The sequence below is a fragment of the Elephas maximus genome, chromosome 2 (assembly GCF_024166365.1).
Source record: "Elephas maximus indicus isolate mEleMax1 chromosome 2, mEleMax1 primary haplotype, whole genome shotgun sequence".
Classification (NCBI taxonomy): domain Eukaryota; kingdom Metazoa; phylum Chordata; class Mammalia; order Proboscidea; family Elephantidae; genus Elephas; species Elephas maximus.
Window position 1 is genome coordinate 229782995 of NC_064820.1, and position 13923 is coordinate 229796917.

The 13923-nt window shown below is 44.9% G+C and overlaps 1 protein-coding gene across 15 annotated transcripts in view; it reads left to right on the forward strand.

Annotated features, from left to right (window-relative positions):
• Nucleotides 1-13923, forward strand: part of ADARB1 (adenosine deaminase RNA specific B1) — a 215279-nt gene that overhangs the window by 185971 nt on the left and 15385 nt on the right. For 14 of the 15 annotated variants that reach the window (XM_049875036.1, XM_049875039.1, XM_049875037.1 and 11 more), the window contains one exon: nucleotides 1868-2049. In XM_049875036.1, the coding sequence (XP_049730993.1) occupies nucleotides 1868-2049 (182 nt within the window). Of the gene's footprint in view, nucleotides 1-1867; nucleotides 2050-2830; nucleotides 2924-13923 lie in introns of all 15 variants that reach the window. The other variant, XR_007516233.1, reaches the window with a different exon arrangement.

Sequence of the window (13923 nt, forward strand, 5' to 3'; positions counted from 1 at the left end):
ACACTTTTAAAAGAGTGAGAAGACAAGCCATAGACTGGACAAAATGTTTGCAAATCGTATATCTGATAAAGGACTATTATTTACAATGTGTATCGACTCTGAAAACTCAACAAGGGGGGGAAAACAAAAAATGGGCAAAATGTTTGAACAGACACTTCACCAGAAAAGATATACTAATGTCAAATAAGCATTTGAAAAGATGCTCAAGATTGTGAGTCATTAAAAAACAGTTAGTGTAGAGTAGATTCTGACTCATGGTGATCCCATGTGTGTCAGGTAGAGCTGCGTTCTGTAAGGTTCTCATGGCTGAGTTTTCAGAAGTGTATCACCAGGCCGTTCTTCTGAGGCACCTCTGAGTAGACTCAAACCGCCAACCCTTTGATTAGCAGCTGATCACATTAACCATTTGTACAACCCAGGGACTTCTTCATTAGTCATTTGTTGTTGTTGTGTGCTGTTGAGTCAATTCCAACTCATAGCAGCCCTATATGACAGAGTAGAACTGCCCCATAGGGTTTCCTAGGCTGAAATCATTACAGGAGCAGATCTCCAGGTCTTTTCTCCCATGGAGCCATAGTGGGTTCGAACTGTCAGCCTTTCTGTTAGCAATGGAGCATTTAACCATTGCGCTACCAGGACTTCCTATCCTGAAAGGTAGCCCTTGGAGTTCACCAGCAATTGAGGTGTCTTTACTATGTAAAACTTGGGGTGGCACCTGAAAATGTGTGCCAAGAATCAGGGGCCACAAAGATCACTCCTGGTCAGCCAGCTTCTGGAAGGGAGGGGGCGTGATTTCAGTCATGCGTATTCAGTGATTCAATCAATCATGACTGTGCAGTGAAGCCAATAAAAGGCTTTGAACACAGAAGTTCAGAGGCTTCCTAGATTGTTGAGAGAAGGGGTGGCGTGTCCCTGGGGATAGTAGAAGCCTTGTTTTGGGACCTTTCGCAGACCGTGCCCTGTGTGTCTCTTCATTTGTATCCTTTCTGGTTATAATAAATGAGTGACTATAAGTATAGATACGCTTCATGAATTCCGTGAACCATTCTAGAGAATTAATGAACCCACAGGGGGCAAATGAGAGCCAGCAGGGGCTGGCATCAGAAGGACTGAGTCTAACTTGTGAGCTTCAGTCCAGCTTTGGGTGGCTGGTGGTTGGAGAGCGTGCCGCTCAAGCAGCTGGCAACGAGGAAGATGTGGGGAGGTGAGGACTGGATCCACTTCCAGGTGGGAATTGGGTCCATGCCGATGCTTACCACACAGTTAGCAATAAAGGTGTGGTAATCTGTCCTTCTCCTTGCTTATTGGTGCAGTTGGCAGTGAGGATGGGATTTGTCTCCCTTGCCCCTTGATTAGTGCAGTGGCTGATTGGTACATTTCATTAGACCCAATTTTTGGTAAGAGTCCCTGGGTGGTACAAACAGTTGAAGCACTTGGCTGCTAACCAAAAGGTTGGAGGTTTGAATCTACCCCACAGTGCCTCGGAATAAAGCTTAGTCATCTACTTCCGAAAACTCAGCCATTAGAAACCCTGTGGAGCACAGATACACTCTGACACACATGGGTCCCTGAGTCAGAGTCACCGGCAGCTGGTTTTCTAATCTTCCACAAATGTGTCATCGTGAGAAAAGACCATCACAAAAAAATGGTTCCACAGTCAAAAAGGACTTTTAAGTGGATTTTTTTCCTTTAAGATTTTAAACTGCCAAACCAATGTATTATTCCTAATGACGTTCTTTTTTTAATTGGTCAAAGTTTCTACGAAATAAACGGTACAACAGCGTAACTGCAGGAGTTTGGAGTCCCGCTGTTAAATCTGAGGTGGACGCACGTCTTTCCGTTTAAGAGTGTGCTTCCTTCTCCCCAGGTGGAATGTGGTGGGCATCCAGGGGTCCTTGCTCAGCATTTTCGTGGAGCCGATTTACTTCTCGAGCATCATCTTGGGCAGCCTGTACCACGGGGACCACCTCTCCAGGGCCATGTACCAGCGCATCGCAAACATAGAGGGCCTGCCCCCGCTGTACATTCTCAACAAGCCTCTGCTGAGCGGCAAGTATCTTAGAATGTGCTGTTCAAGCTTTTCCATGTAACTGTGTTTTATTTCTGGAAGCCGTGGTAGCATAGTGGTTAAGTGCCACGGCTGCTAACTAAAACGTAGGCAGTTCAGATCCACTGGGTGCTCCTTGGAAACTCTATGGGGCAGTTCTACTCCGTCCTACAGGGTCGCTATGAGTTGGAATTGACTCAACTGCAAAGGATTAACAGTATTTTATTTGTTTATTCAAGTCCTTACAAAGGGAAAACAAAAGAAAACCCTAGGGAACCTCCACCATGGCTGTTAGAGAAACCACACAGCCTTTCTAAAGGGACAGGACTGATGCTTTCTGGCCCTTGAGGGTGTTGGGAGAAGCCTGTCTCTAAACCCTGGAAGTGAGTCCCTCCTTGAGGTTTATCTGTCCTGCGGATTGGAAACCTTGCCATTCGTAGACAGAATTGCAGCCTGGACTCGGCACCTCCATGTCTTTCCTTCGCGGCATACCCGGCTCCCTCCCCCCGAGGCAGAGGGGCATCAGCCTTCCAGGACTAGCTTTGGGTGGGCCTTGCCAGCTGCACCATCTCTCCTTAAGCGCCCGAGGTGGTTGTCACTTGATGACCAGCCACCTCCGGGAGACCCCTCCACGGGCACCCCAAGGCTTCCCCGTGCACTCTGCAATGCCCAGCCTCCTCCTGGGTGTGACACAGACTCAACACGCTTGTGACGTGTAGCTCTTGTCTCCGTGGTGTCTGGCACCCACTCTTTCAGCCCTTCATTACTTTTTTTTTTTTTTAGAATTTCAGTGGCTAGCAGTAAAGTGAACAGGAGCTTTTGAATTCAGGGGTCCTATCTTCTAAGCTCGTCTTTATTAAAAAGGACACAGTTAAGGTACTTTTATCCTTTTAAAAATACTGTTTGACTTACCTTTTTGAAGCTCAAAACTAAAATCGTAACCCTGAACTAAACCGCATTTCTCTCTGGCGTGTGTGTGCACGTGTGTGTGTATTTGTGTGTGTGCACGTGTGTGTACTCCGCTTTGGGTCATAGTGCTTGGCTACTAGCGTGTCTACTTTGAGGAAAAGCAGGGTGGAATTTGATTTGAAAGCATGACTCTTAGAGTACATGAATTAAGGGGGAAAAAGAGAAGTTGTGTCAGATCAAATTTTACAGCTTCCTAAAGCCCTGGGGAAACAGTGGAACAGTGGAACAGTGGTTAAAGGCTATGGCTGCTAACCAAAAAGTCAGCAGTTCAAATCTACCAGGCTCTCCTTGGAAACTCTATGGGGCAGTTCTACTCTGTCCTGTCAGGTTGCTATGAGTTGGAATCGACTCGATGGCAACGGGGTTTTTTTTTAAGGAGCCCTGAAACCCTGCTGGCACAGTGGTTAAGAGTCTGCCTGCTAACCAAAAGGTTGACAGTTCAAATCCGCCAGCCGCTCTTTGGAAACCCTATGGGGCAGTTCTACTCTGCCCTATAGGGCCGCTATGAGTTGGAATCGACTTGACAGCAATGGGTTTAAGGTGGCACAGTGGTTAAAGCACTCAGCTGCCAACCAAAAGGTCAGAGGTTCAAACCCACCAGCCGCTCCATGGGAGAACACTGAAAGTTCTGGCAGCCTGCTTCCATAAGGATTTACAGCCTTGGAAACCCTACGGGAGCAGTTCTCTGTCCTCGAAGGGTCACTATGAGTCAGAATCAACTCCATGGCAATGGGTTTGGCTTCCTTTGGAACCTTACCAAAAGAGACTCTGGTAAAGCTTGATGGTGGTTATGCTGAAATTTTAGCGCCTATTGAACTTCCATTGGTGGACATGAGATAAAATGTAAGTATTTTACTTTTTTCACCTAATATTTTATCGTAAAGATCATTCCCATGTTAAAAAGAAAATGAAATAGAATGACAACAAATGAATTGTAGTGTCCCTGGAGAGGACAAAAAAATTGACACAACTGTTTATAAGAGAAAATGACAGAGAATGACTGGCTTAACTGATTAAAATAAGATTACTTAAAAAATGAAGCAAATCAAGAGAAAATGTTTTATGCTTTAATGAAAATCTAGTGACAGGCTTTTTTTTTTTTTTTTTACAACACCATTAAGACTGAAATGAGAAGAGGTAACTTTTTATCTCCGCATACAGCGTACATTTTCACTTTAGTAAGAACTTCTTGGTGGCAAGGAATGATGTGTGTGGGCCTCTGCTGTGAGCACTCAGATGCTGTTCTTTCTGGGTGTCGACGTGACCTTGGCTCCACTTTGGCAATGGAAGCCTGTTGAACTCCCTCGTAGCCTGTTTTCAGATTAGTTTCACATGGGCACTTGCAAGGCTCCGAAACAATTCCAGCTTCTAATTTACACCCATTGGTCCCTTGAGCCTGAGTGCCTGGGCTGTCCCAGTTTGCCATTCAAGGCTCACAGGAAGAGCTCCAGAAGAAAGACCAATGGTGCTTGACTGTCCTGGTGTGATGGCTCTCACAGTCTTGAGAACAAAGACAGCGTGCCCCAGGGTTACTGGTGAGAGTCCCTATAGTGCTGGTTTTACTGGCAAACAACTCAAAACATTAGCAAAGCAGGCAGCTATGGGGAAATAGAATACTAATGAGTTCAGTTTGAGTTTGGGGGAAAGTCACTGGGATGACAACATGAGAGGAAACAGGTGGTAAGAGCTGAATATTACAGCAAAAAGAAAGTGGAGGGGAAGGGGAGTAAGTTTTCCTCTGTGTATTCACTGCTGTTCCAGAATAGGAAACGATACACCACCCTGCTGGTAAAAATCAGTGTAACTATGTATACCAGTTGCCGTCATCTGCTCTAACGTACGTGATTCCATGTGTATCAGAGCAGAACTGTGCTCCACAGGGTGTTCAGTGGCTGACCTTTCTTCCAAGGCCCCTCCAACCTTTTGGTTAGCAGCTGAATGTGTTAACAGTTTTTACCACCCCGGGATTCGATGGTAACTATATACGATCAACTATATACGATGTTGTTAGCTGCTGTTGATTGGGCCCCAACTCGTGACTCCATGTACACTGTAACAAAATGCTGCCTGATACTGTTGTGATCCATAGAGTTTTCACTGGCAGATTTGGAAGTGAACTGCCAAGCCTTTCTTCCATATATAATAGTTTATTTAAAAAAAAAAAAAAACAACTTTTGTGTCAAGTATAGCAAAGAAAGCTGATTTAAGAGATGCGGTGTGATGGAGACACACAAACACACACGTGTGACGCATGGACCCCTGGTGGCACAGTGGTTAAAAGCTACGGTGAGCTACAACATGGATTGAATTGTGTCCCCCCAAAATGTGTCAACTTGGTTAGGCCGTGATTCCAATTATTGTGCGGTTGTCCTCCATTTTGTGCTTGTAATTTTATGTTAAGGAGGATTAGGGTGGGATTGTATCACCCTTACTAAGGTCACATCCCTGATCCAATGTAAAGGGAGTTTTCCTGGGGTGTGACCTGTACCACCTTTTATCTTACAAGAGATGAAAGGGAAGCAAGCAGAGAGGGGGTACCTCATACCACCAAGAAACCAGTGCTAGGAGCGGAGCGTATCCTTTGGACCTGAGGTTCCTGTGCTGAGATGTCCTCAGACCAAGGGAAGACTGATGCATCACAAAGACCTTCCTCCAAAGCTGTCACAGAAAGCCTTCCCCTGGAGCTGGTGCCCTGAATTTGGAGTTCTAGCCTACTGGACTGTTAGATAATAAACTCTTTGTTAAAGCCATCCACTTATGGTATTTCTGTTATAGAAGCATTAGATGACCAAGACAGAATCTGGTACCGAGAGAGTGGGCTGCTGCTCTAACAGATACCTAAAATATGGAAGCAGTATTGAAACTGTGAATGGATAGAAGAACTCAGAAGTGAGGAGAACTGTTAACATCAGAGAAGGTGCAGATGGTGAGAAGCAGCAGCAGAGGGCCAACAGTAGCAGCGAACAGGCAGCAGCAGAACCAGGAGGCCTGTGCCGGGCAGCACGGGAGCCGACCCATGGAGCAAGAGAGCTGAGTGCCTTGGCACAGGAGGCTTCCCGTCAGAGTGGGGTGCCTCCAGGCACTTACCTGTAGAGCTAGGCTTGCTGAGCCACAGAGCAAGAGAGCTGAGTGCCTTCCTGCCGAAGTTTACTGGCTGAGTAGGGTGCCTCTGGGCACTTTTTGGTGGAGCTACAGAGCTTTGGAGCATTTGCCCAAGCAGGGCAGATGTGGGTATGAGGCCCTAGGAGCTAAGAGGCCAAGAAACCAGGAAGCAGAAGCTGAAGAGACAAGGAACACAGGAAGGCGAGCTGCCTCAGTCTCAAAGGGTATGGGCATGACCTCTGGGGTTTCAAAAGGTGGAGCCGTGGCCTCTGGTGTTTCTAAGTGTGGAGTCACCCCTCAGATGGACTAGGAGAATGGTGCGCCTAAAGCCAAAGGAGCAGAGTTTCCGTCCCAGTGGGCCTGGAAGGCAGAGCTGAAGCCCAGAGCCAAGGGGCCTCCATTCAGAATCCAGAGAGTGTGGCCAATACCTAGAGTCTGGAGGGCAGGGCCATTGTGTGAATGGTCTCAGAGAACAGAGGATTACTTGCAAAGCCTTTAGGGCTAATGTAATGTGTTCTGTTAACTTTCTTGTTGCCTATTATCCTTTCTTTCCCTCCAGTTTCTCCCATTTGTAATGGAAATGTCTAGCTTGTGCCTGTTCTGCCATTGTACTTTGGAAGCAGATAACTTGTATTCTAGATTTCACAGATGAAGAGGAATCTTTGGATTTTGGACTTGGAATTAATTTAAGACTTTTGCTATGATATGATGGGGTGAATGTGTCTTACATGTAGCAAGGACATGAATTTTTGGGAGCCGAAGGGTAGAATATCATGGATTGAATTGTGTCCCCCCAAAATATGTGTCAACTTAGTCCATGATACCCAGTATTGTGTGATTGTCTTCCATTTTGTGGTAGTAATTTTATGTTAAAGAGGATTAGGGTGGGATTGTAACACCCTTACTAAGGTCACATCCCTGATCCAATGTAAAGGGAGTTTTCCTGGGGTATGGCCTGCACCACCTTTTATCTTACAAGAGATTAAAGGAAAGGGAAGCAAGCAGAGAGGAGGGACCTCCTACCACCAAGAAAGCAGTGCTGGGAGCCGAGCATGTCCTTTGGACCTGAGGTTCCAGTGCTGAGATGCCCCCAGAGCAAGGGAAGGGTGATGACAAGGACCTTCCTCCAGAGCTGATGGAGAAAGTCTTGCCCTGGAGCCGGTGCCTGAATTTGGATGTCTATTCTATGAGAGAATAAGTTTCTCTTTGTTAAAGCCATCCACTTGTGGTATTTCTGTTATAGCACTAGGTGACCAAGACAGCTGCTAACCAAAAGGTCAGCAGTTCAAATCCCTCAGCTACTCCTTGGAAACCCTGTGGGCAGTTCTACTCTGTCATATAAGGTCACTATGAGATGGAATCGACTTGACACCAATGGGCAGGTGTGATGGATTGCTTTTATGTGGCCTTTCTCTCCATGGTCTTATAACTCCCACCCAGGTGATTGGGTGGGACCGTGCAAATAAGGTAACTGTGGCCCACCAAAGGGATTGGTCAATTTTGCCATCCTCCTAGGCTTAAAATGAGCCATCCTAGAGGTGGGAAGAAAGGATGTTACTACGACCAAGGGAGAAGAGGCAAGAACGGAACGTGTCTTTGGACCCGGGATCCCTGCACTTAGAAGCTCCTGGAACCAGGAGACTAAGAGAGAAGAAGCTGTAACACTGATGACAGCAAGAAGCTGTGGCAGAGAAGCAGCAGCAGGAGACAACACATTGGGCTTCCTGGCCCACAGAGCAAGAAAGCTGAGTGCCTTCGGGCAGGAGGCCTGCTGGTGGAGTAGGGTGCCTCTGGGCCTTGTTAGCAAAGCTAAAAGAGCTTTCTAACACTTGCCAGAGCAGGGAAGAGGCCAAGGGGCCAGAGAGAGGTGTGCCTGCAGCAAGCTGGGAAGGTGCTGTCCTGATGTAGGAACTGTATCCTGAGTGTTCCTGAACCTGGATTGTACCGTTACTTCCCTAATAAACCCCATAGTCATGAGTGTTGTCTGTGAGTTCTGTGTGGCCATTGCAGTGAATTAGCTGAACTCAGCAGAGAAGTGGAGAGTGCTGTGGGAGGGTGGTTGGTGTCAGAATTGGTAAAGATAGTGGAGAAAGGAGGCACATCTGACTTCTGCCTCATAGGAATCAGCCGTGGGCTGTTAATCTTGATTCTCCTTCCCCCTTGTGAAGTTAGAAAAGGTCAGACGCCCCTCCCACTCCATTTTTACAAGAGATTAAATGAGGGGGACTAAATATGACTGAGGATGTGTGTGTCTGTGTGGTAGGGGTAAGAATAGGTATCAGAGACGTGGAAGAGAAGGAGAGGGAGTAAAAATCCTTTTCCTCCTTGCCTCTGTGTTTGTTGGAAGGACTAACCCTGCTGTGTATCGTTCTATGGAGTAACACGGGATGAGCAGAAATGAGGCCTTGTCACAAAGTACAAAATCATTCCTCTTCTGGTCTTTTTCCCCTTTTTTTTTTTAATTCCGCATTCAGATCTATTTTTCATTTTGCTAGAGCACATCCTTAACTTGGGACAGAGGGCAGTAGAGTGTTGTTTTGGGGGAAAATGCCTGTGTGGGTGATACTCTTGAGTCTTTATTTTGCTTCACTGCATGGTGTTTTCAGCATGTCGAAATCTAGGTTCTTCATCCTGTCACTTGAGAACCCTATGGTTGCCCTCCTTTGTCCTCTGTTGTCACAGGGCCACTTTGGTTTTCTTCCCTTTATGAGTACTTTCTTTTATTTTTCCTCTCTGGCAACATTAAGTTTATCTCTTTCCCTTAAAATTCAGAAATTTCAGCAGAATGTGATTAGGTAGGTGGGTGGTTTTTCTTCCTGCTTGATACTCTGAGCCCTTTAATCTGCATAGTTTTCAGTTCAGAGAAATTTTCTTTGGTTTCATCTTTTATTGTTGCTTTTTCTCCACCCTCTCTGATCTCTCTTTCAAAAGTTCTGAGCAGAACACTCACATCTCCTGCCAGAGCCTCTCCTCCCCTTTCACAGCGTCCTTTCCTGTCTGCTCTGCGGCCTGAGGGCACCCTAGTCACTTGCTCGGCTGTGGCCATGCCCGAACACTGACAAGGCTTTCTGAGGACCAGAGCTGCTGTAAGCATGGATCCATGCTCCCGTGTGATAACAAGTGGAAACAAATTCTCACAAGTCCCTTCTCTCTGCTCTAAACCCATCCTGGGAGCATGACTCTGCATGGGCTTCCATATCTCTGACTAGGTTTTCGCTTACAATTTTCTGCCCAAGGAGATCAACTTTCTAGTGCCTGGAACCATCTGGAAGTTTTCACAGTGGAAGGGAATGGCTGTTGCCTACCATGAGTGTTGATGGAAAGGACCCTGTTTGAGTGAGTGAGCCAGATGACTTCTGCAGCATTGTCTAAACCCTAAGGTCCTGTGGAATGTGGTTTGCTTGCTTTTTGTTTTTAGTGTTCTGTGTTGGTATGTCTGTAAGGATAAAAGACAGTGCCTATTTTGTTGATGAAACCTTTGAGGATTTTTCAGCAATAGCAATTGTGACACTTCATTGAGTCTTGTCTTCAGATCATCCCCTGAGGCGTACACATGCTCTTTCCAAGCCCCTGTCCTAAATTCTTTACATACTCCATGTAATCCCCCTCAAAACCCCGGCAGGTAGATGTCCCACTTTACAGGGAGAACAGTAAAGGTGGAGCTGACACATACTACTCAAGACTAGCAGACCCCGGCACTGGTAAGTAGCACCAGGAGCGTTTGTGCCTGAACCAGGCTCTCACCCCAGTGTGCTCCCGTTCCTGGCAAGGAGAGCTAGCACGCCTTCTTAGTCTGTCACAGACTGGCTTTCCCAGTGTGTAGGCATTAGCAGGGCCGCTGTTGTGATCTCAGCACACCTACCCATCCAGTGGTTCTCACTGTACTGCATCCAAAGTCAGAATTCCCTTCTCTTGTTACCTCTCCTACACATTGGTGGGTGCAAGGCTGTGAGGAGGGCACTTGATGATTAAATACGACAGATCTGTGTGATTCACTGGAAAGAGAGCCCAGGTGAGGATCGTGCTGGATTCAAGCACCCCTCTGGGTAGGGTTGCCAGAGCCACGCATATCACTTCCTGGACCAGGGCACTCATACATTCATAAAGTTGGTGTTTTAACATGAGGTCCATCTCATCTAAGAAAAAGCAAGGTAGGATTTGGCCTGAGGTTCTCTGTAAAGGCCTCGGTCCCCTGCCTGAGACTAGTGGACTGTCCAAACGAAGCATGTCCCTGCTGGCCGGAAAGCCCTGAGGCCAGAGAGAGGCCTCCTATGGTTTACTCTCTACTCACCCGCACTCGGCTCAGCTGGTTTCATTTACTTGTCTGATCAGCTCAAACATTGCCTTTTTTTCTCCCAGAATGTTTTTTGTTGTTGTTGAGAATGTACTCAGCAAAACATATATCGATTTAAGTTTTCGCAGGTACCGTTTAGTGACATTGTTTACATTCTCCCAGTTGTGCAAGCATTCTCTCCCTCCTTTTCTGAGTTGTTCCTCCCCCGTTGACATAAACTCATTGCTCCCTGGGGTTCCTATCTTTCAAGGGGCTGTCGTCCATTTAGGAGCCCTGGTGGTACAGTGGCTAAGCACTTGGTTGCTAACCAAAAAGTCACTGGTTCAAACCCACCAGCCACTCTGCGGGAGAAGAGTTGCCCGTTGTAAAGACAATCAGAATGGAAGTCTGCAAGGTGCTTTACTCATGTTTTAAATGACAGATCGTCTCACAGCTTTTGTGGGACTCCAAGGATCCACAGGCACAGGAGCTCAGAGGCCCCGTGTTAAATGGCCTGGATCCTCCTCAGTCTCAGGTGCTGTGTGCAGGGTTTTCTTAGACTTCAGTTCAAACCCAGGGTCTTCTGCCCATCCCTAGCTCTTATTTTCACAAGAAAGGCCACTTTCAGTAGAAGTTGTAAACTGTACATTTTCCTGACTAATAATTGCTATGACATAAACCCATAATGATCCTAAAGTATCTATTGAGAGTCATTATGTATATAATTCATTTTTGATCATCCTAGTAAATCAGCCAGAGTCCTGGTGGCACAGTGGTTAAGAGCTTTGGCTACTAACCAAAAGGTCAACCGTTTGGATCCACTAGTGCTCCTTGGAAACTATCAGGCAGTTCTACTCTGTCCTGTAGGGTCGCTATGAGTTGAAATTGACTCAGTGGCAGTGGGTATAACAGGGTATATAGTATAGGAGTCACAATCACTTGTTAGCAACTGATTTGGTTAACTGGTTAGTATATTAGAAAGTATCTTTAAGATGGAAGTAAGAAAAAATATTATTGCCGTCTCTTCTGTTTTTTTTTTTTTTTAATTAGACCAACTCACAACTTCTCTGGATTTTTGTTTTAAAAGTTCTGATTCAGCATACTTAATTTACAACAACAAAGGAACTTTAATTACCAGCCGAATTGTTTGTGCTTTTATTGGTTTCTGCACTGTGGCCTACGATTAACTCATTACCCTAGTTCTCGCTCTGCAGCCTCAGAAAGACAGGCTCCTCCTAGGTGTCAGTCCCCACGATAGTGCTAGCCCTGGGGACTTAGAAAAATGTGCTCTTGTGACCATTTAGGGCTTTCTGTCCCAGAAAAAGCATATGGTTAGCACAAGAACCTCAAGGCTAGCTATTTTCTTTTTGCCTTATTTCCTGCATGTTTGCTAAAGACAGCACTTTATTTAGCTGAAAACACTAAAAAAAAAAAATTGTACTACATTATAGTCTTACTTTTCAGTTAATTAACTGACTGTTTCTCTCTTTAGTGTCCAAATGTTGTGATTTTAAGGTTTAAATCGCTTTCAACGGTAATCCATTATTTTAGCCTTGTCATAGAGAAGTAATGGAATTGCAGAGAAAGGTAACATAATATAAGCACCATTCATTTGTCATAAAACATTCTATTCTGTTATGGCCAGGAATTCCTAAGCAGACCACTTGTACGTAAGCAGCCTCCCAGCCCCCATCCTCCGAAAGAAACCTTTCTGACTCTGTAGCTGCTTGAATGGCTGTGGTTTTGAGCACACTCCTGGGGCCACCACCTCCTACACAAGTGACAGCTCAGTGATCTGCATGAACTTACCACATGCCCGGCAGGTGCTGGGGATGGAGAGGATGTGCTCGTAACAGCAGCCAAAGACCTAAATGCCACCGAAAAAACTGTGTCAACGGAAAAAGCCCAGAGCGTGAGATAAGCAATGTACACGCAGCAGCCAGTTAGTAAAATGAGAAAATGGTGATACCGAGAATATGTTTGACCCCTAACAATATAGTAATGTCCCATGGCCCCAAGGAGAGGACAGCTGCTTCCTCCCTGGGAATCCTCGCCCATGGTGAGGCTAGCCTGGCCCTGGTGTGTGGTTAGGGCCCACCTGGCCATGTAGACAACCAGGCAAGGACTGTGCTGACCTCTGGACTCTTAAGAAGAGGATGTGAGTCTTTTATGATTGTTTCCACTGCGACTCTCATGTGAATCAGGTGCATGCAAAAGAAACAGGCAGACGAAACCATGCCATCTACCTGTATTTATCCAAGATTTTAATTTACAAACATGAGTGAACAGCCTATATCAAACACAAAAGACCTATATGAGAAAATAGAACTGAGTTCAGAGGAAATAGAAATAATTAAGAGAATATAAATAATTATTAACCTTATTAGTATGTGTGAAGTATTTAGTAAGGCCAAAATCAAATATTAAATTGAAGATCTAGAAAATATTCCTTCAAATATTCATCCTAGTGAGGGTAGAATGGAAGTACATGAGTCAAATAAATCTCAGATAACTTTGAGCAGAAAGATATAAAGTATGAGAAAAAAAAGGTGAGTGATTTAGAAAATTAAAAGGCCCAATATCTAGTAGTATTCCAGAAACAAAATAGAGTGAAGGAAATAATAAAAAAAAATTTCTCAGTACTAAAGAAAACCAAGAATATTCAAATTGAAAGGATGTGAGTACTGGGCAGGATGAATGGGGAAATAAAGAAGCCATGTCTAGCACATCTTCCTGAAATATCAGAACATCAAAGAGGTAGAGAAAATACCAAAAGCTTCAGAGGCACCTAAAATAAATTACCAAATTTATGTAACACTTATCAGACACTCTGGAAGCCAAAAGTCAGTGATGCAATGACTTCCTAGCTCTGAGGAAAAATATTTTTTATTGTAGAACTTTATATCTAACCAAATATTAATCAAGCTTTAGGACAAAGTGGTAACTTTCAGATATTCAAGGATTCAGAGGATTTATCTCTAATGCATATTTTTTAAAAGAATAATACTTTGAGGATACACTCCAACAAATTAAAAAGACATCTAAGAAAGAGAAAAAAAAAAAATGGGATTCAAGAAAAACTAACCTTGAAAGACCAAGAGTGCAATGAAAAAAAAACTCAATTGAAAACCTAAACAACTAAGCAGATCAGAGAGCTCTAAAAAGATCACTTTCCAGAAGAAAGTGGATTTATTTTAACAAATGGTCTGCCTTTGAAGCTGAATTCTCTGAATGATAGGGTAAAAAAATGCTTCTTTGGTGAACAACAAAAAATAAAGGAAGATATAAACTCCCAAAAAAAACAAACCAGAGCCATTGCCGTCACGTCGATTCTGACTCATAGCAACCCTATAGGACAGAGTAGAACAGCCCCATAGGGTTTCCAAGGAGTGCCTGGTGGATCCGAACTGCTGCCCTTTTGGTTAGCAGCCATAGCTCTTAAGCACTCTGCCACCAGGGTTTCCACATAAACTCCAGGAAACCCAAAAAGCTATTCAAGAAAAGAACAGCTCAAATATGAAGCAAACAAAAA